Consider the following 23,641-nt stretch of genomic DNA (forward strand, 5'->3'; position numbering starts at 1 on the left):
CCTCTTCCTCCCCCTCCAGTCTCATTTTCACCCCTGCCACCTCCTCCCTCCCTCCCTCTCCTCTGCCCTTGCCTCCTCCCCTCTCCTCCTCTCATTAGTCAGTGTCCATGAAACTCACCATTCCACTGTCTCCTCCTGTTCAGTCCTCCAGTCCCTAACACATCCTCACTAATGAACAACTGCTACCCTCCTCCTCCTCCCTCTTCCTCTCCCTTTTCACCTCTCGGCTCCCTCACTTCATCCTCCTCCTCCTCCTCCTCGCTCTGCCCCCCCCCCCCTCTCTTACTCCTCTGTCCTCCTCTCTGTTCTTCTCTCCATCCCTCTCACCTCCACCCTTCCCTCCTCTTTGCGCTCGGTGGTCTCTTCGATCTTTCAGAACTCAGTGTTCCTCCCACTCTCCCCTTAGCTCACTCTTGTTTTCACTTCTTCCTTCACCCCCTCTCCCCCCTTCTCCTCACCCTTTCTGTCTCCACCTGTCTCATTCCCTCTTCTTGGCTATCTGTCTGCTCCTCTCACTTGTCTGCCTCATCTGCTCGCTCCCTCGCTCACGTCCCCATTTTCCTCCACATTTCTACATAAGTCCTCTTTCTTCCCTTGCAACTCACCCTGACTCCAATCCCTCCATCCCTCCCTCCTGTGAAGTGTCTGACTTTCTCTGTTATCTCAGGAGATGCATGGTCTAGAATCAGATGTGATAGAATCACTTCCTCCTGCTGCATGCACAGTTGGAGGACCATTGTGCATGTCTAAATATCCTGTAAAGCAAAACCTAAGTAAGGACAACAAAATGATGCCCTGTGCCCAATTATTATTCAAAGATTTTTTTGCACTCTGATTACAAGGATAATACAACATGTGATTCCATTTAGTCATTGAGGACTTAAATTGATCATTTAATGTGAAATCAAAGTAAGGATTTAAAGGTTAATATTTCACTCAACTCGAGTGTGTCAATGTTCACTTGTTGGAAGTCACAACATAAACAGCTGTGTATTTGCCATGGCATCATGTGCCTCCTTTATCAAAATGAATGTATCTAAGACCTGGAACCTTCAAAGGAAGAATGTACTTCATAATGGCTTTTTTTAACCCACAATGCATTGTGGTATTCTATCTCCAGAGCCGTCTAATGAGAGTAGCAACAACGAAAGTCCAAAATGTTTGCACGTCGCGGGACTCATGTAGTCTTCAGATAGTTCCTGGCAGTTCTTGGCGCCCAATTCGAATCCATTTTTCAGAGCGACAGAAACGCAATTTTTGTTAATTAGTAGTCTATTGATTTACAATAAAGCAGACCGACATGCCCATGTAGTTACTCTATGTAGTAAGTCAATACGTTTTTTGAAAGTAATTTTTTTTTTTTGTAAATGCTTTAATCCGCATGTTGATTTGATCCGGATATGCTGATAATATACAATCTGATTATTTAGACCCCTTCATAAGTGCAACACAGACATTAATCCATTCTGCTGCTACTCTAATGCGCTGCTGCTCACTTCCGGGAACTATTGATGGCCCTATGATCCAACTGCTGGAATAAAAAAAGGTCCTTTGGAGTGAACGGAGTTGTCGCGACTCTCATTAGACAGCTCCGATCATTTCTATGCATGTTTTGAGGCTGTCATATGTTCAAGCTGGAAAAAAGTAACAAAACCAAGTATACCCCACTAAAAAATTATTATGGATTCAAAAAATCTAAAAGATTGACGTGCCTTTTGTTGACGCACACTGTTTTCCCCCAAAGCAAATGAAACAGCTGCTCACAGCTGGAAAGAAAGTGTCAAGAAATGTGTAAAATTGCTCTGTCATCTCTTCAGAAAACTTATTACACTGAACTAAGCTGTGAAACAAAATGTGCAAGTTTTAAGCTTATGAGATACAATCTTTTGTGCAAAAGAGACATTACTGCTCTGAGGGAAGTGCTAAGAAAGGTTCACACAGTATGAAAAAATGGGAAGGGCTCATCCTTGGGGGCATCACCGTGCTCAATAAATACTGAGGTCAATCTGCAGGACAGATCCTAATGTCTATAGGTTGAAATTGGAATTTGGGCTATATGACAGTGCTATGTAATAAAGGCGGAGTAGTCACCAAAATCTTCTTCTGGTAAAAAATCATTCAGGTAAAAAATTTTTACCTGGACGTTCTTGAAAATCTGGCCATTAGCTGTTTAGATAATCCCAAGAACGACATTGCCACCTCAAAACAACCCCTGTATTAGTATGTTTGACTCAAATCATTTCATATTCTATGATATAATCCAGCACTCTTTATTTTCAATAGACGATTTAATAGACGAATTGTGCTGAAATTGGAACAACAAAGTCTATGAAAAAGGATTTACCCCCCCCCCCCCCCAAAAAAAAATGAGGCTTGAATTCCCCACTTACATCCAGAACAATTATATTTTTATTGTTTTTTTTCTGGAATTCATATTTCAGATTGGATTCATGCTTCGCCATCGGATAAAAAAGCAGCAAGCCTTCCCATTGAGTAGGCAAAGAATCAGCCATAAATTATCGCCAATTATTGCACAGATATAAATGTACAACTGCAGCAGACGGATAACAGACATTTGCAGGCCAATAATTGAGATTTGCTGTACAACAACAACTCCTCATCACAGTAGAAGAGCCAGAGGATGTCCAGTCTATGTTGTGCAGTTCTGTGCTGCAGGGCTCTCTGTGTTGAGCGATGCCTCATCCCTCATCCACCATTCTCTTCTGGTTCTTTCCACACTGCATCTGTTGATTCCCTTTCTCGTCCTCTTCCCCTCTCCCCGTCCTGCTCAGTCTCTCTCTCTCTCTCCCTCCTTCTTCATCTCTATCTTCTCTCGTCCTCATCCTCATCATTCTTTCCTCTTCATCTACCCCCCTCATTTGCTCTTGTCTGTCATCTCACTCCCTCCTCTTCCTCACTGCTATTTGTCAGTGTAATCTCCATCCTTGTTGATCTATCCATCCATCCATCCATCCATCCATCCATCTATCTATCGCTCTATCTCTCTATCTACTTAATTCTTATTTCTTTGGTCTGCATTGCTGCACGTATATGTGAGCAAGCGTGTGTGTGTGTGTGTGTGTGTGTGTGTGTGTGTGTGTGTGTGTGTGTGTGTGTGTGTGTGTGTGTGTGTGTGTGTGTGTGTGTGCGTGCGTGAGTGGAGGTGGGAGGGGGGCCAGCTTCATTATACAGCCCTTCGAGCACATACACCCTGGAGAGAATATACAGAAAAGAGTTTCATATTTACACGTCTCCAGATGGGCAGAGGAAGAGAATGTAGACAAGGAGGACATGGAGTCACTGGAGGAATGAGTTGAGAATGTTTGGCTGCCTGTCTCAGCTGTATGCAAAAATCAGACACCAAGAGACTTATACAATGAGAATCGGGCCTCCGTCTCAACTCTCTGTCCCTCGCCGCGCCCCCTACCGACATGTGAAATGAATAGTTTTTTTCCACCCACAGCCAGAGACAGATTCCCTGAAGACAAAAGACTGTAGGCGGGGTTTAGAGACTGGGCCATCTGCGCGCTGGGGAGAGCTGCTGTGTGTGTGTGTGTGTGTGTGTGTGTCTGTGTGTGTGTGCGTGCGTGTGTGTCTGAGCGAGAGAGTAAGAGAGAGAATCCCCCCCCACCCACCCATGCAAGGCCTTCATTTGCATAATGGAGAAATGGGTAGGCTTGTGAAGGTGGCCATCTCATATCCCAACAATTCAAGAACTCACGGTCATGGCCAGTGAGCTCCACAGTAATTTCTCACCCTTTTGTTTGGTTCCGGGCTCCCCACTGTTGTACAGTATGTGAAAAAATGACCAGAAAAACTGCAACATCAACAAAATGTCCCCTTTCCTTATCTTTGTAGTATGGCTTCATTACAGGAAACCCAATATTGTAGAGAAGATTTGAAGCAGTAAAAAACGTGACTCAATATGGAGATGACTTTATTGCCTTGCTATTACATCACCAAAGGAAACATTTCCTTCATATAATATGTGTTATATGGACCGTATATGGTTACATAAAGAAATGTTTGCCAAAGAAAGACAAAAAATACAGTCCGTTGTCCTACAAAGTGACATTATGTCCTGTGGGTATGATGTTGTCATCTGGACCCCAGAGAGCTCTTCTCTTATAAGCTAAACTCTATTAATCCTAATAAACTTATTTATGATTTAGGTGGAGTGGTGCTACATAAAATGTCTTGTTAGGTCACCAGTCATTTATAAAAAGCATATGAAAATATTCAGTTTTTCAGGGAATCTCTGAGACGACAAACAGAAGAAGTGATGAAGTAAAATCCTCAATTTGTGGTTGCAACGGTTTTCATAAAATATGAAAAATATAAATAAAAAAAGTATGAAACTGATCAAACAATATATTTTCTGTTAAGGAGGGCCCTGCCTCAACACAGTTTCCAAACATGTAAAAGTGTAACTAACGTACTTCATAACTGACTAACTACTACTGCGTTCTTGCTTCTTTGTGAATTTTATGTTTGCGCAGTATGGTTTTTATCTTAATGTTCTCATGTCTTGCTATGTTTCTGTATTGCTCACATCCTTAAGTGCCCTCCTCTCACCATGTGTTCTTTTGTTCTTTTTACATTTTTGTGGTGGTTTTTAATGAGGGAAGAGGGTGCAGCCATATCTGTTGTGCCGGAGGTTGATTAAAAATTACACTTTTTTTTTACAAAAACTGGTGTCAAGGCAGTTAAAGATAAGATAAAAGACTATATTTTATGTTGCATCTCATCATTTATCCTGTTTAAAGCTTAATTGTAGGTTTGTGAGAAAAATAAAGGGCCGCAATATAAAATGGGTACTTTCATACGCCCACGTCGCCATCTAGTGGCCACTATTGAAAACAGTATTTATGAGTGAAAGAAAGATGTTTGTACAGAGGTATGTGCTGAAGATTGATCTGACTTTGGATACAAAATGTCATTCGTCTATTCATTCATGCGTTTTTACATTTTTCTTGGCCTAAATAATCTAAAAATAAATAAATACTGGTTTCATTATTTTAAAAGCCCATCGGGTGCAACTTTAGTGTTCCAGTATTCCCAGAGAAAAAAAAATACAGGGGACGTGACCTCTGTGCCCTTCAGTTTTTCTCCAGCTTGATTTCACTGTAATTTGTGCATTTGAGTCATGATGATGTCATGTGGAGACAGAGACAAATCCTCAAGCTGCTCTCTGGATGATGAGTAACTGGAACCGCTTGGTTGCCATCACATTTTCCCCTTGAATCTGACAAATTATTTAATTTGACTTATGTGATACCACCCAACTATTGTTGTACACGACTATGCTACAATCAATTATGAGAGTTGATGAGAGATAATTACAGATAAAATCAGATTTGGATATATCACAGGTGACATACAAAGGGTAGATCATCTAGAAGAACTGATTGAAATAAATTTGAAAGATCCTAGTGAATTGTAATATTAATCTTTGCTAACGTGTAAACATGTTTCAGACTGCTCTGGTGAGCTGGTAATGAAATCATTGTTATCATGTCATCATAATATATGTCACTCCCAATTCAGCATCGTTGGTGGTTTCGATGGGTTATGACGATTATATTTTAACCAATACACTGTCATAAATGATATAGCGATAAAGGCCACAGGTGGCGTATGACCCTGTCAGCCCTCTGTCCAAACAAGGAAACCATGTTCCCGCTAAAGCGCTGGCGCTTTCAAATGCCGTGGGAAATGTGAGACCTACACACTCACAGTAGTGACTTCACAAGGTAGCGTGGCCGAGCGGTCTAAGGCGCTGGATTAAGGCTCCAGTCTCCTCGGAGGCGTGGGTTCGAATCCCACCGCTGCCATATCCTTTTCACCGTCGACTAAACCAGTGCTAATCGTTGAAGCATAAGATGGATGCATGCGTACATACAGTAAGAGATGTACACGGCTAAGACATTGCAGCTGTTGAGGGGACCGGGCTAAATCGCCAACACTCGTCCTAATGTTTAGGCTATTGCAATTTTTTTGTGGGAAACGGCTGTTAAAGTTATTTTTGCTTTGACAGCCGTGCAGCCTTCAGAAATCTGAAACTTTTTCTAATGAAACAGTATGTATATTACAAAATCAGAGGTCTAATTCACGTTCATGAATACTCAGAACTTTTGGTATGATGTCGGCCGAATTATGAACTAGGCTACTTCTTACTAGAGCAATTTTATATTTTCTCCTGATTTGTACTTCTCTCTGCAGATAAAGATTTTGTACATAAAACCACAACATTGAAATATAAGATAAGATAAAGTATCCAAAACAGGGCTAAACTAACTAAATCTAGATAAACAGGAACCTTAAATTGTCCCGTTCAAATTAAGGCCCCCCTCACAATAATCCAACGATATTCTAGCCTTTCTATCCCGTGTGGTTTTGCCTTACTCTTACTTTTGAACTATTTAGAATTCATTTATTGTTTATATGACTTATCTTATCTTTTGGGTTTTTTGGTTTTGTACTATTGCACCGTGGGTCCGACACAAACGTTTTTTCAATTCCTCTGTATGCCTGGGAACAATATTGCAGAAATTGACAATAAAGTTGAGTTGACTTGCTATATAGATGCCTCTACGTTTCCAGAACTTTGACTTTGCTTTGTAAAAAGGATAAGAAAAAAAAAATTAAGAAAAAAAACGATAGAAATAAGTTTATAGAAATGTGACACGCCACGGGAGTTTTGCAGCACGTACAAAGTTAAATTCTTGAACGCGATTTGGGGACCTTGTTAGGTTCTCACAAGTCCGAGCCCGATGGGGAGCACGTGAATGCAGCACAGTTGGACGCGACGGAGAGAGCGAGCGCAGGGAAGAAAAGGGCCAGGGGAGGACGGAAGGAAGGAAGGGACCTGTGATCAATTCAGCCTCGCTCTCTTGGCGCCAATCGGCCTGAAGAGAGAAATAAAAACTGTTGAATTTGCCATTGACTGTTTGAAAGCAGACTTGCGCTCCGGCCGCTGCCCCCCGCCTCGGCCGTCGCGCGGTGCTTTAGCCGGCTAGCCTCGTCCGGCACACTGTCGATCATCATTGTCATACAAATCTGGCCCCTGTCTCCGGGTGGCCGCAGTCGCGCCACTAATAGCCCGGCACCGGCGGAGCGCGGGGGACAATAGAGGCGTGTTTCTCCGGGGGGAAACCGACAAGACGGCGGCAAAATGGGGGTGAGTTGTGCCTTGTTTCGCTCATGTTTCCGTGCCACGGCTGGTGGCGAAATGAAAGGTGGATGTTTCGGGCCGGTGTGAGGAGAGAAAGAAGGAGGGAGGAAGGGAAAAGGGAGGGGGAGAGAGAAAGGGACGAGAGACCGCGGTGGATGGATGGTAGCTTCAAGGTGTCGGCTAGCCGCTAGCTACCTCCAGGTAGCCGGGGTGGCGACGGACGCTCGCACGGAGCTTTACGTGTACGTGTGCGGCGCCGCGCACCGTCCACTGCTCCTCGTGGGTTGTTGTGACATTGTGAGCGTGCTAGCCGCGCTAGCTCCCGCGGAGTGCCCTGTTAGACGACGAGGTGCAGTGCTAGCTACCCAATGCTAATCACTTGGAACTGAACGTGTGTGTGTGTGGGGGGGGGGTACATTTTGCCAAACAAGCCCGAGTGCGCTGCGTTAGCCCCGGTGGTGGTTCAGGTATATCCAGGGGGGGGGGGGGGTGTACTTGGCACCAACCGGGCCTTTCTACTGGAAGTTAGTTTGCACGACTTGAGTTCATCCTCCACTTTCACTCGCGACAAGCCCCATCCACGTGTTCGCCCCGTCCGCAGCTCCGTCCGCAGCCTCGCTGTGCTTGGTACCGACTTAATGCCCCGAGCTCCCAGTTGGCCACTTCAGTGCATTCCTCCCCACGACTGTTACCTTCTCTGTTCCTGGGTCTGGATCTGATGAAGGAATGCAGCTAATCCCCCCCCAGCCCCCAGCCCCTTCGCCATTGTTTGACCATGATGCTTCAACCTGCACTGTAAACACGTCCCTGCAAACTCCATTAACATGTTGGGAAAAGATGGGGGGGTCCCACGATCAGTATATATATATATATATATATATATATATATATATATATATATATATCTGTACTAATATTTATTTGTTCATTATTTAAAAAAAGAAAGGTTCCCATGATGGTCTCCCTGACCACAGGGGTCACATCTACAGATGGCCCCTTTTTAATATCCAGAACTCAGAGATATTTTTCACTTGTTCATACCACCGAGCCAAGCTCGCCCCAGGATGCAGTTCAGCAGACCGTGTCCTGTGATCCAAGCCACGCTCGCTGAATATGTGCAGTTTGCTCGGTGCAATAACCCCTTTTCAATTTTAGATTTCAATTTCAATTTCAAAAGTATCTTTCATTTTTCTCAGAGGAGGTGTGAGATTACAGGAAATCCCGCCGCGCCGTTTATTTGTCGCCGCGCGCTGTATTTTATTTCAGGGGGCAGGTTCATTTCACCGGCTCTATACATTTTGGGTGTCAACAGTTTGAAAGGCGGCAGCTAAAAATCTAATGGTCTTCTGCTCCGGGTAGAACCATGTTTGTTGCAGCTGTTGGTGTGTGCATTCTCTCTGTGGCAAGGCGTAGATGCAGTCAGAGTAATTTGTGGGGAAATTATAGCTGCAAAATTGCTGATACCAGCACTGGACACGAAGCCAGGAGCAGGCGAAATTAGAGATATCAGTATTAGAGAATTTTTCCAATACTATAATCCCACACTGGGAGCAATATGCACCACCAGTGACATAGTATAAACTCTCCATGTTTTACACAGCATTGACAAGTGGTGTTCCAAAAAGTTCCACTGGTGTCAATATGCCTCTTTGTGGCTTACTGTGGTTGTTTAGTAGCTTTTTTTTTTTTAGACATGATAATCATGTTTGCAATAGTAATATGACTCTTAGAAGATGTTTTTTATTCAAGCGTAAAGAGATATGTGTTGTATTGCGCGTCTGACCTTGATTTGTAAGTCTTGCTTTGATACATCTGGTTGTACTTGTTCTGAGGTTTGAGGTCTGTTGTGTTCTTGGGTCATTAAGTCTCTGTTGCCATGTTGGTGTGTGAGTGATATAATGGTGCTGCTAATGAAGGCATGCATACACACACACACACACACTCATATTAGCTGCATTTCTTTCTCATGTAATCACACTGCAAAGTGCACTAAACAACAATTTAGGGACTAATGGTTCTTTTCATTATTGATTCATCTGATGATTATTTTCTCGATTAGTCGTTTGGTCATGAAATGTCATAAATTGGTGGAGAATGTTGATCGTGTTTCCCAAACTCCAAGATGATGTTTACTTTTGTCTGTAAAAACCAAAGATATTTAGTTTACTGTCACAGAGGAATTTAAGAAGCTTAATAATCGAATTTTGACTTTTTTAAAATAAAAAACGATGAATCAAATATCAAAATAGTTGGCAATTAATTTAGTAGTCTATTTCTAATCGATTAATCGATTAACTGTTGCAGCTATACAACAATTGCTGAAAGATTAATAAATGCATTTGACATGTTGCATTTTAGAACCCCAACTCAAACCTGGACGTGTGGTGTGTGTTGATCTTTGTCCATGTCTTGATATATGACAAACTAGGACTCCACATGCTTTTGTACCTCAGTGCTGAAATACCCCCCACTTACATACTTGGAGTGTGCCAATTTAATTTGAGGAAGAATTTTATCATCAACACAACCAGGGTCAGGTTATACACTAAATCATACTTAAAGCCGCACCATTGATATCGACGTTGAAAGGATTAGTTTAAATGTAGGGTTGATCTTACGACAGAAGGACTGGATAAGGGGATTGAAGTGACAATAAAAAAAATCGAACGTTTTTTTCTTCCTGCTGGCATGTGGCAACCTTGTTTGAGTGAGGATTATGAGCATTATTATACAGACCTGGTTATTTTATCGCACTAATACAGTACCATCTCGACATATTGCCTTTATTCATCTCTTCCCCTTTCCTGTGTCCAGAGGAAATCCAACAGAGCAAAGGAGAAGAAAGCCCGGCGTCAGGAGGAGAGGGCGGCCATGGACGCCGTCTGTGCCAAGGTGGAAGCAGCCAATAAGGTAATTTGGTTGCTGAGAGGAAGCTGTCATCAACTTGAAGTATTTCTCCCCCCCCCCCCCCCCCCCCCCCCCCCCCCCCATTGTGTACGGGTGTAAGCTGTTTGCCAACTGAAGAAAAAAGAAGAAAAAAAATTGAGAAATAATCTGGTTTTGTATTCCTGGCAGTTGATAATGGAATTGCATTGATTTTTTAGAAATAAAAGTACTCTTTGTGAATGCTTCACATAAAAGCACCCGCCGCCGTTTTAGAATAACTGGGCCCTCCCTGCCCCAATTACTCCAATAATTGATATGCACATGATACGAAAAGCGGAAACAGTGCCATATGTTTATTTATGCATAATTAATAAGCAATATTAAATCCTGCCCATCTAACAGAACACACAACAGGCAGCACTGGAGGTGGGCTGGATCATTAGTGAACCGCGCTGAAGAAGCCTGGAGGAGAACAAAGCTCTCGCACTCCTCTCGAGCTGAGCTTCCTCAACCTGCTCTGAACGGGACGGCCCGGGCTTAAGACTCACTTTGTCCCAAAATGGGGCACTTTTCTGTTTCACACTGTGTGTGTGTGTCTCCCCCCCCCCCCAATCCTCTGTTGACGTGCCAACAGAGGAGGAATGCAAGAAATTCCCCCAAAGTACCATTTATTTTTTGTTTTATGCTGTTGCCAACAGGAACAAATTTTGACTTGGGCTGTTGTTTCAAAGGAACAAATAGTGCATTCATTACTTACCAAAAAACATCAAACTGATTCGGATTCTCCTTTGGTTTTTAAATGGAACAGAGGTACGGATGGATCACTGAACAGGCCTGCAGAGCCACAGGACCAGGGGCCGCAGGTCTCAAACTCTAGAAAAACAAGAGCTTCTGTTTGAAATGACTAGTTAAAAAAAAGTCACAAAACGTGATGCCGAGTCTGAACTGATATTTACAGTATTTATCGTCATATTTCTGTTCCTGCTTCTCCGCGCGCTGCCACTTTCCGTCCCATCCGCCCTGGAGGTATCAGTATTCAGAAAGTTAACACATAAATACAGTTAATTTCAGAAAGTGCACACACCCTGAGCATGAACAAATAATAGTTTCAGCCAATGACAGAACTTTAGACTGGAATAACCTGCAGAATCCAGGAGGGATAGAGAGGGGGCTGTTTAAGTGTCTGCACCTACGGGCTCAGTGTCTGGTGATCCAAGATTATTTATACTCTCTGGGCCAAGGAAAACCTGACTTTGTGGATGCTTGTTCTCACCAACTAAAGGGACTATAACATAACTATATATGAATAGCCCTGTTATTTTCCTGCCTGTATGAATTGTATTGATTAATTGGTTTATTTATAACATGTCCAGAAAGCCCCTTTGGATATCTTCTTCTGTCAGAAGGTTTATGTCGTATAAGACAACATAAAAAAGTAAATCCTTATTCTCTGTCATTTTATGGGGCTTGTGGTATAAGACTTAGTCTCTGAAGAGGAATAACTGTCCATTTTTGTATTCTGAAAGTCCCTCAAGCTAATTTCTCCCCTTCTCCTCACAGCTGGACGACCCACTGGCTGCCTTCCCAGCTTTCAAAAAATACGACAGAAATGGGTACGCATTGCTTCGTATGCCGCTCACAATGGACTTATTCAGTATTCAGTGAAATACATACTTGTTTCATTTGCTACACGGAGGGGACAGTTGGTCTGCTAGTGGTATTTCTCTTCCCACGTTGCACGCATTTTTCACACATTTGTGATGTTACTGATGCTGTTGTCTTCCCATCCAGGCTGAACCTGCAGATAGAGTGTAAGAGAGTGACCTCCCTCAACCCACTGTCTGTGGAGTGGGCCTTCGAACTCACCAGAGCCAACATGCAGACACTGTAAGAAGCCTGTTCTGTTCTTGTATAGTTTGAAGTGTACAGTAGCTCAAGAACAAAAGGACCCATCTTTTTCCAGAGATGAACGGACTAGCTCGCACTGATACTTATGGTAGATTAGAGCTGGGAAGAAGTACAGACAAGCCAGAAATTCTTAGTGCGAAGCAGAATTATAGAGTGACATCAAATGGGAACAGAGTAAGATGTGAATCTGTGTTTTGTTTTTTTGTTTTTTTAATACGTGCATTATTGGACCATACACACTGTGGAGCCTGAGGACAAGAGAGCAGATAAATTTCTACAATATATCTTCTCTCGCTTTGCTAAATCGGAAATGAGTCAACATTCTGGCAAACAGTACACAAGTCAGTCGAAACTTCAATTTGTGTCATTTGGAAAAACGTCTCCTTTCTCAGCGGCGTTGCCAGGGCAGCCTGATGATAGGTAGAAACACGGGAGGTCAAATTTTGCCACGTGCAGGTCAGGTTTGAGTCAACCCGTTTTCTTTCTGCTGCACTGTAGGTATGAGCAGAGTGAGTGGGGGTGGAAGGAGAGAGAAAAGAGGGATGAGATGAACGATGAGAGGGCGTGGTACCTGCTGGCCCGCGACGCCGACTCTTCCCCCGTGGCCTTCTCTCACTTCCGATTCGACGTGGAGTGCGGGGAGGAGGTTTTATATTGGTACGGTACCAATCCAGCAATCAGCACTTTATTTTTTTTATTTGACCCCGTTTATTCTAAACCATCGTCTTGACTCTCCAGCTATGAGGTGCAGTTAGAGAGCAGAGTGCGGAGGAAAGGACTCGGCAAGTTCCTCATCCAGATACTACAGCTCATCGCCAACAGGTAAAAACTACAGCTACCTTCAAGACTGTGATCCCGCGAGAAACTTAGGGGGTCTTAATAGGGCTCTGCCAATATCTGCAATTTTTATTTTTTTATTTTTTATTTTTTACCGCTAAGGCTCATATCAGTGCGTGAATCCTACCCAGACTATTAATATTTACATCAGGGTCATGTACCACAGGATTTAACATTAGCACACATGGATATAAGCAATGTAGGAGTTGAAATATATATATTTTTTAAATCCGCTTTGCAAATATTTGAGGTGGAAGAAATAGATTTATCATGGTCACATCCTTAATGCCACTAAGTTAATGTAAATGTTTCCATTTCTTTCCTGTTCTCTCGCTGTCCAGTACACAGATGAAGAAAGTGATGTTGACAGTTTTCAAACACAACCACGGGGCATACCAGTTCTTCAGAGATGCTTTACAGTGAGTATAGTGTCTCCACAAGACTCTTTTCTTTAATGAAGAAGATTACGGGCATTTTAACACCTGAAAGTCTGGACCACGGTTCATGTCTTAGTTACATTGTAAACATTCGATCCGGTTAGTTTTTGCGATTTACAATTGCAATTTTTGGAGTTAACTGGTAAAAAAGTCCAAACTACCCCCCCCCCCCAAAAAAGTGTTTTCACACTGCAAATGAACTGAACCATGGTTCAGTTAGATCTGGCCCGTGGTCGGAGGTACCTTTTGGCTTTGACTTTACTGAAAAGTCCGAAGGTCTGGACCAAACAAGGTAGGTGTGAAAGCGCCCAGAAAGACTTCACATCACTTCATCAGTCAGTCCTTGTGAACAGTGTGATCTAAAGTGAAAAACAAATACTGCAATGAAGACATTTGTTGATGCATAAAGAAAAGAGTTCTTGATTTCTCTAGAACAGTGGTCCAGCATCTGAGCACAGTCAGGGTAATGTTGGTGAAAGTCAGAAGTAGAAGTATATTATAATAAATGGTGACGGTTGCCTTCATGTGTACACGATGTTCATGTGTCGAAAAAATCTCCCCTCCCATTTCACATAACACCTCCAGCCTCCTTCGTCCTTCTTAACGTAACCCCTCTCATCACGCCCTCTAGGTTTGAGATGGACGAAACTTCGCCGAGCATGTCCGGCTGCTGCGGCGACGACTGCTCTTACGAGATCCTGAGTCGGCGGACCAAACATGGCGAGGCCTCGGCGGGACACACCCACGGCGGCGGCCACTGCGGGGGCTGCTGCCACTGATTCGGCTCCAGTTTTACGATTGGTTAAAAGCCAGCAACTTTCATGGCTGTGTGTGAAAGCTTGAGCTGCCTGCTGCTCTGCAAACGTTACGAGTTCGATCGGCCGTCTCTCTGCGGCCTCTAAAAAATGAACAGATGGTGGAATACCTGGCTACAGATATTAGTGTCGCGTTAAAGGATTGAGATTCATGTGTCTTTTGGTGTATTCCTGCTACAAAAAGCAGTATGCAGTGTGAGCTTTCACACATAGCTCCTGTTTGTCGTTTCCTACTTCTTGGTCCAAATGTCCAAGCCATCTTCTCTCATTCTCTTATCCCACTTAATGATTATTAGTAGTTCCCAGTCAAGAAAAGGCCTTTTGCTGATGTTATTTACCACCGCGGTCGACCTCATTCCATCTCGCTCTCATCTCCTTTTCTGGCGTACTGTATCCAATCATTCTGCAGTGCTGCTTTATCTAAGCTGAGTTGATCAATCATGCCCGAACGTAGATTACCACAGATTCTAAGTAGGTAAAATGTGACTTTGTAAGATCTCACACTGAGACTACCTGCTTGTTTTACTGAACCAGGGATCCCAGGATTAGGTTGAATGTACTCGAGTTTAGGTCCCCCTCGAAAACCACCTCAGAAGCCCTGATATATCGTAACAGGGCACACAAATTATATACGCAATTGGCTTGTTGCTTATTTTCTTTTAACAAAAGCTCTGCAGCCTCTTCTCTGTTTGTCACCACACTTGCCCATAATACTGTTGTTACATGATTACAGTACATTATTAGCACTACCCACCTCCTCTCTTCAGGTGATAACTAAAAGTATTGATGTCTCCCCTGCTTTTATTTTTTATAACTTATGAGACAAGATGTTCCAGTTTGCCTTTTTCTTTATCACATCTTCTTTCTCACAGTAACTTGAGTAAAAAATCATCTGTTGCTGTGAATCTGCATCCCACCACAGAAGTTAAACCAGGCTTTAACCACCTCTCATGTTTCCTCTTCAGAGGTACATGTCACGAGCTGAAACGTTTTCCATTTCCCTGCTTGTGTGGAGATTCCTTATACCACATTTCCCCATGTTTCAGTTCTATGAAAAAAACCCACCCCATCCACCTCTATTTGCTCCTGTTCATTGTGCCTCTGTGTTCTCCCTCCACGTCCTAAAGGTGCTTCAGTCACCTCATCATTACTCCTGCTTGCCTCTTTGTTTGCATTGTTTTCCAAGAGGTACTAATGATAAACTATGCTACTTTTAGCCGTATTTAAAAACAACAACAACAAAAAAAACCTACTAAAACCACCTTCCATCTCTTCTCTTATATATTTTGTTAGCATGAGCAGATCATGATGCTTAAACATGGATGAAAAATTGGCAGAAGTCGCCTCTTCATTACTTGGCCGTTCGAAGCTGATGAATGCTGTTACCTTGGGGGAAGTGGGACAGATAGACGGATGATAGAAGTAATTACAGAGCACTGAAGCCGTTTTTATGCTCGTTAATCCTCTTTACCTCAGTCCTGATGTGTTTTCCCAGCCCACTGTCTTTAGTTTGCATGACAATATTTAAAACAAGACTCCTGGTTAACACAGATTAAACGACAGTGATGCTGTTTCTGAGCTGCAGCTGCACTGTTTCAACCTGTATCTAAAGTCCTCACGTGGTTCTGTTAGCATTACTTCAATATTTCATAAAAACCTTCCATGAAAGTCTGTGCATGTTAAAATTATGTGAAAGGGAGGGGTTGCGTGAAATTGAGCATGAGATACCAAACCCCAGCAATACCTTTCAAAGTCAGTACTCTACGGTTTGAGGAAAAAGTGATACTGTCCATCTACTGCCCCCGGATCAATCTTACTGCCAAGATGTGTGTAGGAGTTCCACTGAGGATTTTAGATACCACTTTACTAGTCAATCTACAAAGGCTGCTGTAACCACTTCAATCTTGCCGATTCAATATCTGTTCACAAAACCTTCAGGGTATTTTTGGACAGGTTTCAAGCGCTAGTCAGCTGGGTTAAAGGCCCCTTATTAAATAAATAAAACACCATAAAACCCTTTAATTCCCGGACTAGTCGGTTTGTACAGATTTTGTGTGTGGGCTGGAGGAGTGAAAGATGTTTATTTACACTACTGTGGATGCAAATATTCATCAATCTAATGTGGCTGAGGGCCTTAACTAGGTACGGTTGGAAGTGTGTTTTTTGAAACGGTCCTTTTCATTAAGGCCTGACTTGGAGATTTCATACAGATTATTGCCTTGTTAGTATGTCAAAAATGGGGGAGACTGAAGATTTGAGGTAGACAAACTTTTTTTTTTTAAATCTTAAAATCAACTAAATACACAAACTGTCTGTGATACACAACAACAAAGATGTGGATGACTAAATCTGGAAGCTGCGGTGAAAGTTTCTGCTCGTTTCCAAACTCGGTGGAGACAATAAAAATATTCATTTAAAAAAATAGTCAGCATCTTTAGACGACATATTGGTAATTCATGCTTGATTGAACTCTTGATCATGAGCAAAAAAAAAAAAAGATTAAACAACATATTGCTTGTTTTAGTTCTAGACTTCCTTCTGATAAGTACAGTAATTCATTTTTTGTACTGCCTAAGTTACAGTAAAAAAAAAGGATGTTGTACATAGTGGTAGTATATCAACCGACTAACAGTCTCTCTCAGGTTAATCAAACGTAATCAAACCTCATCTGTTTTACATAACTGACAACATGGCTGTTAGGTGTTTGCTGGATTGAATCGGCCCCTGCTCTGACCTAGTCGATTTTTTGGGGCGCCGTACCATATTTGAAGAAATTCTGATTTGTACAACTTTTGTTTTCCAACACAACAAAGATAACACTGCATTTCAGGAGGGGATTTTCAGTTTATATGCTGTGATACAGTAAAAGAAAAAGCTTATGCATTGGAGATGGGAAATGATTTAAAAGCAAATATCACAATGTTTGAACTGAACCTGGATCAGTGCTCAGTGGTTACATTCAATCCAGACAGGTGGGCTGTGTTAAAAAAAGAAAAGAAAAAAAGGTTCACTCGAACTAATAATGCATTTGTGAAAATATAAGTTGGCAAATGAGCCTTAACTTTGCAGGATTGTTTCAAAGTCAGTCAGTACTTTTATTTTAGAAAATGGTTACATACTCTTACAAAGTCAGAGATCCTTCTCTTGGTCTTTTCTCTATGTATATATATATACATACATGTATGTATGTATATATATATATATATTTATATATACATACATACATATATAAGCTGTTGTGAATCCATATTCATTTTCATTTCTTGGCCTTTTACAGGTTAAAAAAAAAAACTTTTTTAAACATGTGTAAAAAGAAACCCTCCCATGTTTTGAGAGTGAGTGTCAAAAATCCTGTCCATAAACGATAATGAAAGGGAAAACTGTCATTCTGCCTTGTCTGTGTTTATTTGTATGTTACAAATAAAGGAAAGTTGTTTGACTTTTCAAGAGATGCCCTTTTGCTTTTTTGGTTCTAGATGTTGGTCATGAATGAGACTCGCTCAAAAATGACTTGTGTGGCAAAACTATGAGAACTCAACCCTCTAAAAAATATTCAATTGACTGTCACAATTTGGATTTGGTTAAAAAACAACTAATATTTTAATGGTGGAAATGGGAGTCTATAGCAGTAACTGCATACTTTTTAATAATCATTATTTGACGTGTAGGCAGGATTTATGTGGACCCATTAGTGCTTGCGCTCGTTTTGAGCGGACCCTTTACCATGTCGCACCGAAACCGGAAGTTGTTGGTACATTTGTGGGGGTGAAACTAGCCAAACCCAATGAATGGATGTTGTGATGCACTGAGGTGCCCTCGCTCACGTCGGTCCGAGATGGCATGAGGAGCTGAGCCCGTGGTTCGACCCTCTCGTCCCGGTCTCCCACCAATTGCCCGCCGCCGGTAAGTGCACTGACTGTGGCAGTCGAGCTGAATAAATCGTCATGCTAACGTAGCCTAGCTGACGCTGGTCTATCCTCATGTTCATTTGAGCCGACCTTCTGAGGAGCGGCGGACACGAAGCTCGTCGTTGGCCTCAACCGTTTTACACTTTGCCTGGCAAAGCCACGATGCTGCTCCTGATTGGTGCAGTCGTCCCTCTCAGCTAGTTTGCAAAGTGACTGATGAGAAACAGCTTCTTTTTTTTTTTTTACATGTTGATATCATCAAGTCCTGGGTTACAATCTCACACGGCCTCGCGACAAAAATGAATGAATCTGATAAACAAATAAATAAACAATGTCCTTGGACAAGTGCAATGTGACTTGTGATGTTTGACATATCTCACACTGTCCTCCGTTCAGCTGGTCACCATGGCAACAAGGATGAAGCTGAAGCTGAAGACCGTGTTCGTGCTCTACTTCATGGTCTCCCTCCTGGGCCTCGTCTATGCACTGATGCAGCTGGGTGAGTGCTCGGCAATCGGACAGGTGGAGTGTCGGGAGAAAAATGAACATCCTCACCTTTCGGTGGAAACACCCGTGGGATCACTATGCGCTGCCAAAATTCTCCCATGCTACCGGCACATACTTGAAATTTAAGAAATATGCTGAAATATGATATGCTCAGATATGCTCGTCTTCTTTTGCAGGTCAACGCTGCGACTGCACAGAGCACGACCTGCCCAAGGACCGCACCATATCTCGGCTGCGGGGGGAGCTGCACCGTCTTCAGGAGCAGATGAGGAAGTCGGAGGCAACCAAACAACCTCAGAAACATGCAGTCAAGCCCTCTCCGCCCACCATCTTTGTCATCACTCCAACATACTCGAGGTAGCCTTTGTGACCCCATCTCCTCCTACATCCCCCTTCATACACAAACACACCCCTCCCTCTGATTTCCATCTGTCCAGGCTGGTGCAAAAGGCCGAGCTGACGCGTATGTCCCAGACATTCCTCCATGTTCCCCAGCTCCACTGGATTGTGGTGGAAGACTCGCCTCATAAGACGCCACTGGTGTCTGACCTCCTGGTGAAGAGCGGCCTGGCCTACACACACTTGCACATGCCCACTGCCAAAGACCGCAAACTCCAGGAGGTGGGTATAGACAGAGAAGCGATTTGTGGAGACAAAAATTACATCGCTCTGTCCACACTTTTTTGTAGTCTTTCGTTTGAAACAAAAACGCGATGCTCATTCTCCACCACAGGGCGATCCCAGCTGGCTGAAGCCCCGCGGAGTTGAGCAGAGGAACGAGGGTCTACGGTGGCTCAGGGAGGACAGAAGGGCTCAGCCCGGTGGAGAAAGCCAGCAGGGAGTGGTTTACTTCGCTGATGATGACAACACGTACAGCCTGCAAATATTTGAAGAGGTGGGTGATGCAAATGTGTTTATAAATCCCCAGAAGGGACTTCATTGAGGTCTACAAAGTTTATAGATGTGAAACCGTGTGTGTGTGTGTGTGTGTGTGTGTGTGTGTGTGTGTGTGTGTGTGTGTGTGTGTGTGTGTGTGTGTGTGTGTGTGTGTGTGTGTGTGTGTGTGTGTGTGTGTGTGTGTGTGTGTGTGTGTGTGTGTGTGTTTTAACATCCCATGAGTAAACAAGGACAAATGTCCTCTTGTTTTGTCTCAGATGAGGAGCACCCAGCGAGTTTCTGTGTGGCCAGTGGGGCTGGTTGGAGGGATGAAATACGAGAGGCCAGTGGTTGAAGGAGGAAAGGTGCGTGCTTTCTTTATTCCAGTGTGTCAACTGTGGAACTGACAGACCATGACCAGTGTTGATCATTCCGAAGATGTGAAATATATGAGGAATCTTTTGACCAAATTCGACGCATCAAAAAATCATGATCTCTGTGACTACTGGATGAGTTATTGAAAAATCTGAAAATACAAAAATTCTGCTTACATTAATACATTTTGATGTATTACAAACAATTCATATGTGGTTTGATTATTAAACAAAAATAAAAAATCTCAATCCAACGTCCATCCTGCATCTCACAGTCTTCCTCAGCAGATAAAGTTCTCGGTTGTCATGGAGGTAACTGAGCTAACCCATCTGCCGAGGAAGGCTGTGAAATGCAATTGAAAACTCCTGAATAAGGTACTAAGTAGATCTTTAGTAAAGATTTGTTTTTTTATTTGTTGAACTACTGCTTCTGAGGTTTCTCAATTCAATTCAATTTTATTTGTATAGCACCATATCACAACATACATTGTCTCAAGGCACTTAACATAGTGAGGTCAATGTTACAATATTACAGGGAAAACCCAACAAATCCAGCAATGAGCAAAGCACTTGGCAAAGGTGGAGAGACAAAACTCCCTTTTAACAGGAATAAATCTCTGACAGAACCGGACTCAGTTGTGGGCGGTCATCTGGCTCGACCGGTTGGGGTGAGGAGAGAAATGGTGAAGAGAGGAGAGGTGGGCCGAAAGAGGGTGGGAGGAGAGACAGTAGGAGAGAAGAGAGAGAGGACAGTTGTACAACCGCTGCTTTAGTCTCTACCAGACTGACACTTATAATAACAAAAAATTACAATCATGTTGTTGTTATTGTTAGTGATAATAATAATAACAATAATAATGACGGGTTTGGGTCCTGCAGCTCTGGGGTCAGAGATACACTAGGAGAGATAGAAAACACAAACAGGGTTAGTGACATGTAATGTAAACATATCGGGGGAGAGAGGAGTTGTATAACAGTTGCTTTAATCTCTACCTGACTGATACTTATAATTACTGAAAAACTGACACTTATAAATGCCCTTATAAATAAAGGTTGAGAAGAACAAACTATATACGCTATTCACATAACTTCCTTTAGATTTTGATTATCACACTTGCAACTTACAACTTGTATAAATCATATGTTATGTTATTGTTGTATACTAAGTATCGATGATGTGAAGATGTATTGAAGAGAAGTCCGCCGACACCGTCTTGATTGTATATAAAGGTTTTATTACAAACAGACCAGCGTCGATTACAAGCCCTGCAGAACTTGGAGAGTGTCCGGCCAAAATGACAACCCTCCCGACTCTTCTTGGGGGTTACCTTTATAGGCCCATAGTTGGCTTGAGTAGGAACATCTGGTTGATCCAAGATATGCTATGTGAGTTGTAAAACTTAGAGAGGTCAAAAGGTGAGGTGAGGGGTTATCAGGAGACCCTTATCTTGGCATTCCAAAGAAATAGATGTAATCACATATTCCCCTTACATTCCATATATCCACAAAAAGACACTACATAATCATAAAAGCACCAGTTACACAAACCAGCATGTTTAAGCTGACAACTGAGGAATCTGACAGTATCAGCAACTCTCTTCTCTTAAAGCGCTGTTGGTTGCTTTTAATGTCTTATCAGAGCCACTTCAATGTCAACAACAAATTTCTCATCTGTGTTTTTGATTTCTTTTTTCTCAGGTGGTCCGCTTCCATACCGGCTGGCGTCCCAGTCGCCCCTTCCCCATGGACATGGCTGGTTTCGCTGTGTCCCTCAAAGTGGTCCTGGCCAATCCAGAGGCTTGTTTTGATGGAGAGGCACCAATGGGCTTCCTGGAAAGCAGCTTTCTTCAGGGATTGGTTACCATGGACGAGTTGGAGCCCAAAGCGGACAACTGCTCCAAAGTACGAGTGACCAAATTATGAAACTCCATCTATTGCGAAAGCTTAGGGAAGCAAATGTGCAGTGACTTTCCAGTTGCGGTACTTGCAGAATTTTGTATTTAATTTAATGTCCATTCCTTTTTTGTGTGTGTGTGTGTGTGTGTAGGTGCTGGTATGGCACACACGGACAGAGAAACCGAAGATGAAGAGAGAGGAGGCTCTGCAGGCTCAGGGACTGGGATCAGACCCTGCTGTGGAGGTCTGAAGAACACAATCACTCACACACACACACACACGCACACACACACACACACACACACACACACACACACACACACACACAGTGTAAATTCTATTCTGCTGTTAAATGCTGCATATTTAACTCTGCCTTGTAAATACTGTAAAACAGAAAAACGTCTGTTTGAGATGACATTTAAATTGATCAAATTTATCTGGTTATGAATGTTTGTTTTGTTGTGTCAGGTAGTAAATGTGTGCATGTTTGTATATATTGATTAAGAGTGTGTGTAGTTGTAACTGTTCTGACTTTATGTAAGTGTACGTATCAGGGTTTTCCTTTGTTTTAATAGACGTCTCTTTATTTAGCAGTTCAGACAATTAGTTCCAACAGTTGCCTCATGGGGGCGCCAGTCTAAAATTTTGCAAATCCATGCGGTAGCACCACCAGTACATTACTGCTTAAAGCTAGAGGAACAATCTTATTATTTATTACAGACTTGCACACTTTGTATAATTTGTAAGATTTTACATGTTGTGATCAATGCACATCCTGGATTGTGTAACCAATTCCTGGCAGCTGTATTTTTATGGCGGAGTCATGTTCCCTCTGTTAGTTGTTTCTGGTCTGTACTCGGCCTCATCAGTTCAAACACCACCCTCTTGACTGATTTTCTGACCGAGACACAGTTGACATGGAGCATTTCTTCAAGCATGTTCTCTGTTGTTGTTGTGAGATTAGTATCCTTAAGTCCATATTGAGGCATATAGATGCTTTTAGTAGTCACATGTCAAAAAACAACATCACCATCAGAGGCATGATCATAAGTTTTGTGAGGCAGAGATATTACTGAGGTTCCTTTTTTTTTTAACCATAAAACAATATTCATGACATATGCAGCAGCCAAGCAAACAAAATGGGAGCCAATCCTAGTATCTTGTTGTTGCCTTGTCTTTATTATGCTCACGTACACTATTTTACAAACACAGCACCATGCTGCAACACAGATATAATAACAAATACGGCGATGCAATGGTCCCACACCCAGTGCTCAGAGCGTATAGTGTCACAACACAACCACCAGTCCGAACAAGTACTTCTATGCATATGCTTTTAGTGATGCTATTGAGAAACACACACCTACACTTACGAGAACAGCACCACTGACGCTTTTATAGATTCTTTATCCACTAACAGAATACGAAACACGCCGTCCATGTTATAGTTCCACAGAGAAAAAGACTTGAATTCCCCTTAAATAGACAATGGGGGGGAAATCCCAGGGACTTTACACTAGCTGTATGTCAGAGTTATATGAATATATATAAAAATAAGCTTTAAATAGGAATTAAACTTCTATGTGTTCGCCTGATTATCTTTCATGACATCCTCAGAAATCAAAGAATAGCAAGTAACATAAATTCAAAAACAGCTCACTCCTCACCTTCTCTTTTATGATACTGTAAATAACAACTAGTGGCCTGCTTCTGTATAATTAATGCCTGTGAGTCGGTTCGCTGCTGGTGTATAATGTATTTATTACTGTAATATTCCTTACATTGTATAATGTGATCATGTCTATCCCCGGTCATGAAAATAAACCTGGTTATTGTGAAACATTTTCCGTCTTTGTCTCTTTTCAAACTTAAGTGCTTCTGATGAGACTGTAATTGTATTTTTCTCCAGCTGAAGGTTTGTAAAACACTATCTTCTACAGATGTTGCACATAACACGAGCTCACAACCCATTAACATTTTGATATGTGTGAATTTTGAAAGTTTTTTTTTTATATGAGCCCAT

At 42.4% G+C, this 23,641-nt stretch overlaps 2 protein-coding genes and 1 non-coding gene across 3 annotated transcripts; all 3 read left to right on the forward strand.

Annotated features, from left to right (window-relative positions):
* The first annotated feature begins 5,752 nt into the window (after positions 1-5,752).
* On the forward strand, positions 5,753-5,834 carry trnal-aag. The gene has a single exon. It is a non-coding gene; the product is annotated as a tRNA-Leu (tRNA).
* Positions 5,835-6,784: 950 nt separating this feature from the next.
* naa40 (N-alpha-acetyltransferase 40, NatD catalytic subunit) lies at positions 6,785-17,501 on the forward strand. The gene is made up of 9 exons (XM_035624350.2): positions 6,785-7,180; positions 9,989-10,084; positions 11,621-11,673; positions 11,852-11,947; positions 12,467-12,625; positions 12,707-12,790; positions 13,147-13,224; positions 13,874-14,064; positions 14,264-17,501. Exons 1-8 carry the CDS (start codon positions 7,175-7,177, stop codon positions 14,019-14,021), a joined length of 720 nt encoding a protein of 239 aa, XP_035480243.1. The 5' UTR covers positions 6,785-7,174; the 3' UTR covers positions 14,022-14,064; positions 14,264-17,501.
* Positions 17,502-17,785: 284 nt separating this feature from the next.
* b3gat3 (beta-1,3-glucuronyltransferase 3 (glucuronosyltransferase I)) lies at positions 17,786-23,460 on the forward strand. Its single transcript, XM_035624346.2, has 8 exons — positions 17,786-17,960; positions 18,362-18,464; positions 18,649-18,829; positions 18,910-19,093; positions 19,206-19,367; positions 19,627-19,713; positions 21,421-21,624; positions 21,770-23,460. The coding sequence occupies exons 2-8, from the start codon at positions 18,371-18,373 to the stop codon at positions 21,866-21,868; spliced, it is 1,011 nt and encodes a 336-aa protein (XP_035480239.1). The 5' UTR covers positions 17,786-17,960; positions 18,362-18,370; the 3' UTR covers positions 21,869-23,460.
* The last annotated feature ends 181 nt before the right edge of the window (positions 23,461-23,641 follow it).

The sequence above is a fragment of the Scophthalmus maximus genome, chromosome 2 (assembly GCF_022379125.1).
Source record: "Scophthalmus maximus strain ysfricsl-2021 chromosome 2, ASM2237912v1, whole genome shotgun sequence".
In the NCBI taxonomy this organism is placed as follows: domain Eukaryota; kingdom Metazoa; phylum Chordata; class Actinopteri; order Pleuronectiformes; family Scophthalmidae; genus Scophthalmus; species Scophthalmus maximus.

Coding starts and splice junctions, on each gene's coding strand:
- b3gat3 (XM_035624346.2), top strand. CDS start 18,371: ATGGCAACAAGGATGAAGCTGAAGCTGAAGACCGTGTTCGTGCTCTAC. Junction 18,830..18,909: donor ATCACTCCAACATACTCGAG/GTAGCCTTTGTG, acceptor CCATCTGTCCAG/GCTGGTGCAAAAGGCCGAGC. Junction 19,094..19,205: donor AAGACCGCAAACTCCAGGAG/GTGGGTATAGAC, acceptor TCTCCACCACAG/GGCGATCCCAGCTGGCTGAA.
- naa40 (XM_035624350.2), top strand. Junction 11,948..12,466: donor AGAGCCAACATGCAGACACT/GTAAGAAGCCTG, acceptor GCTGCACTGTAG/GTATGAGCAGAGTGAGTGGG. Junction 13,225..13,873: donor TTCTTCAGAGATGCTTTACA/GTGAGTATAGTG, acceptor CACGCCCTCTAG/GTTTGAGATGGACGAAACTT.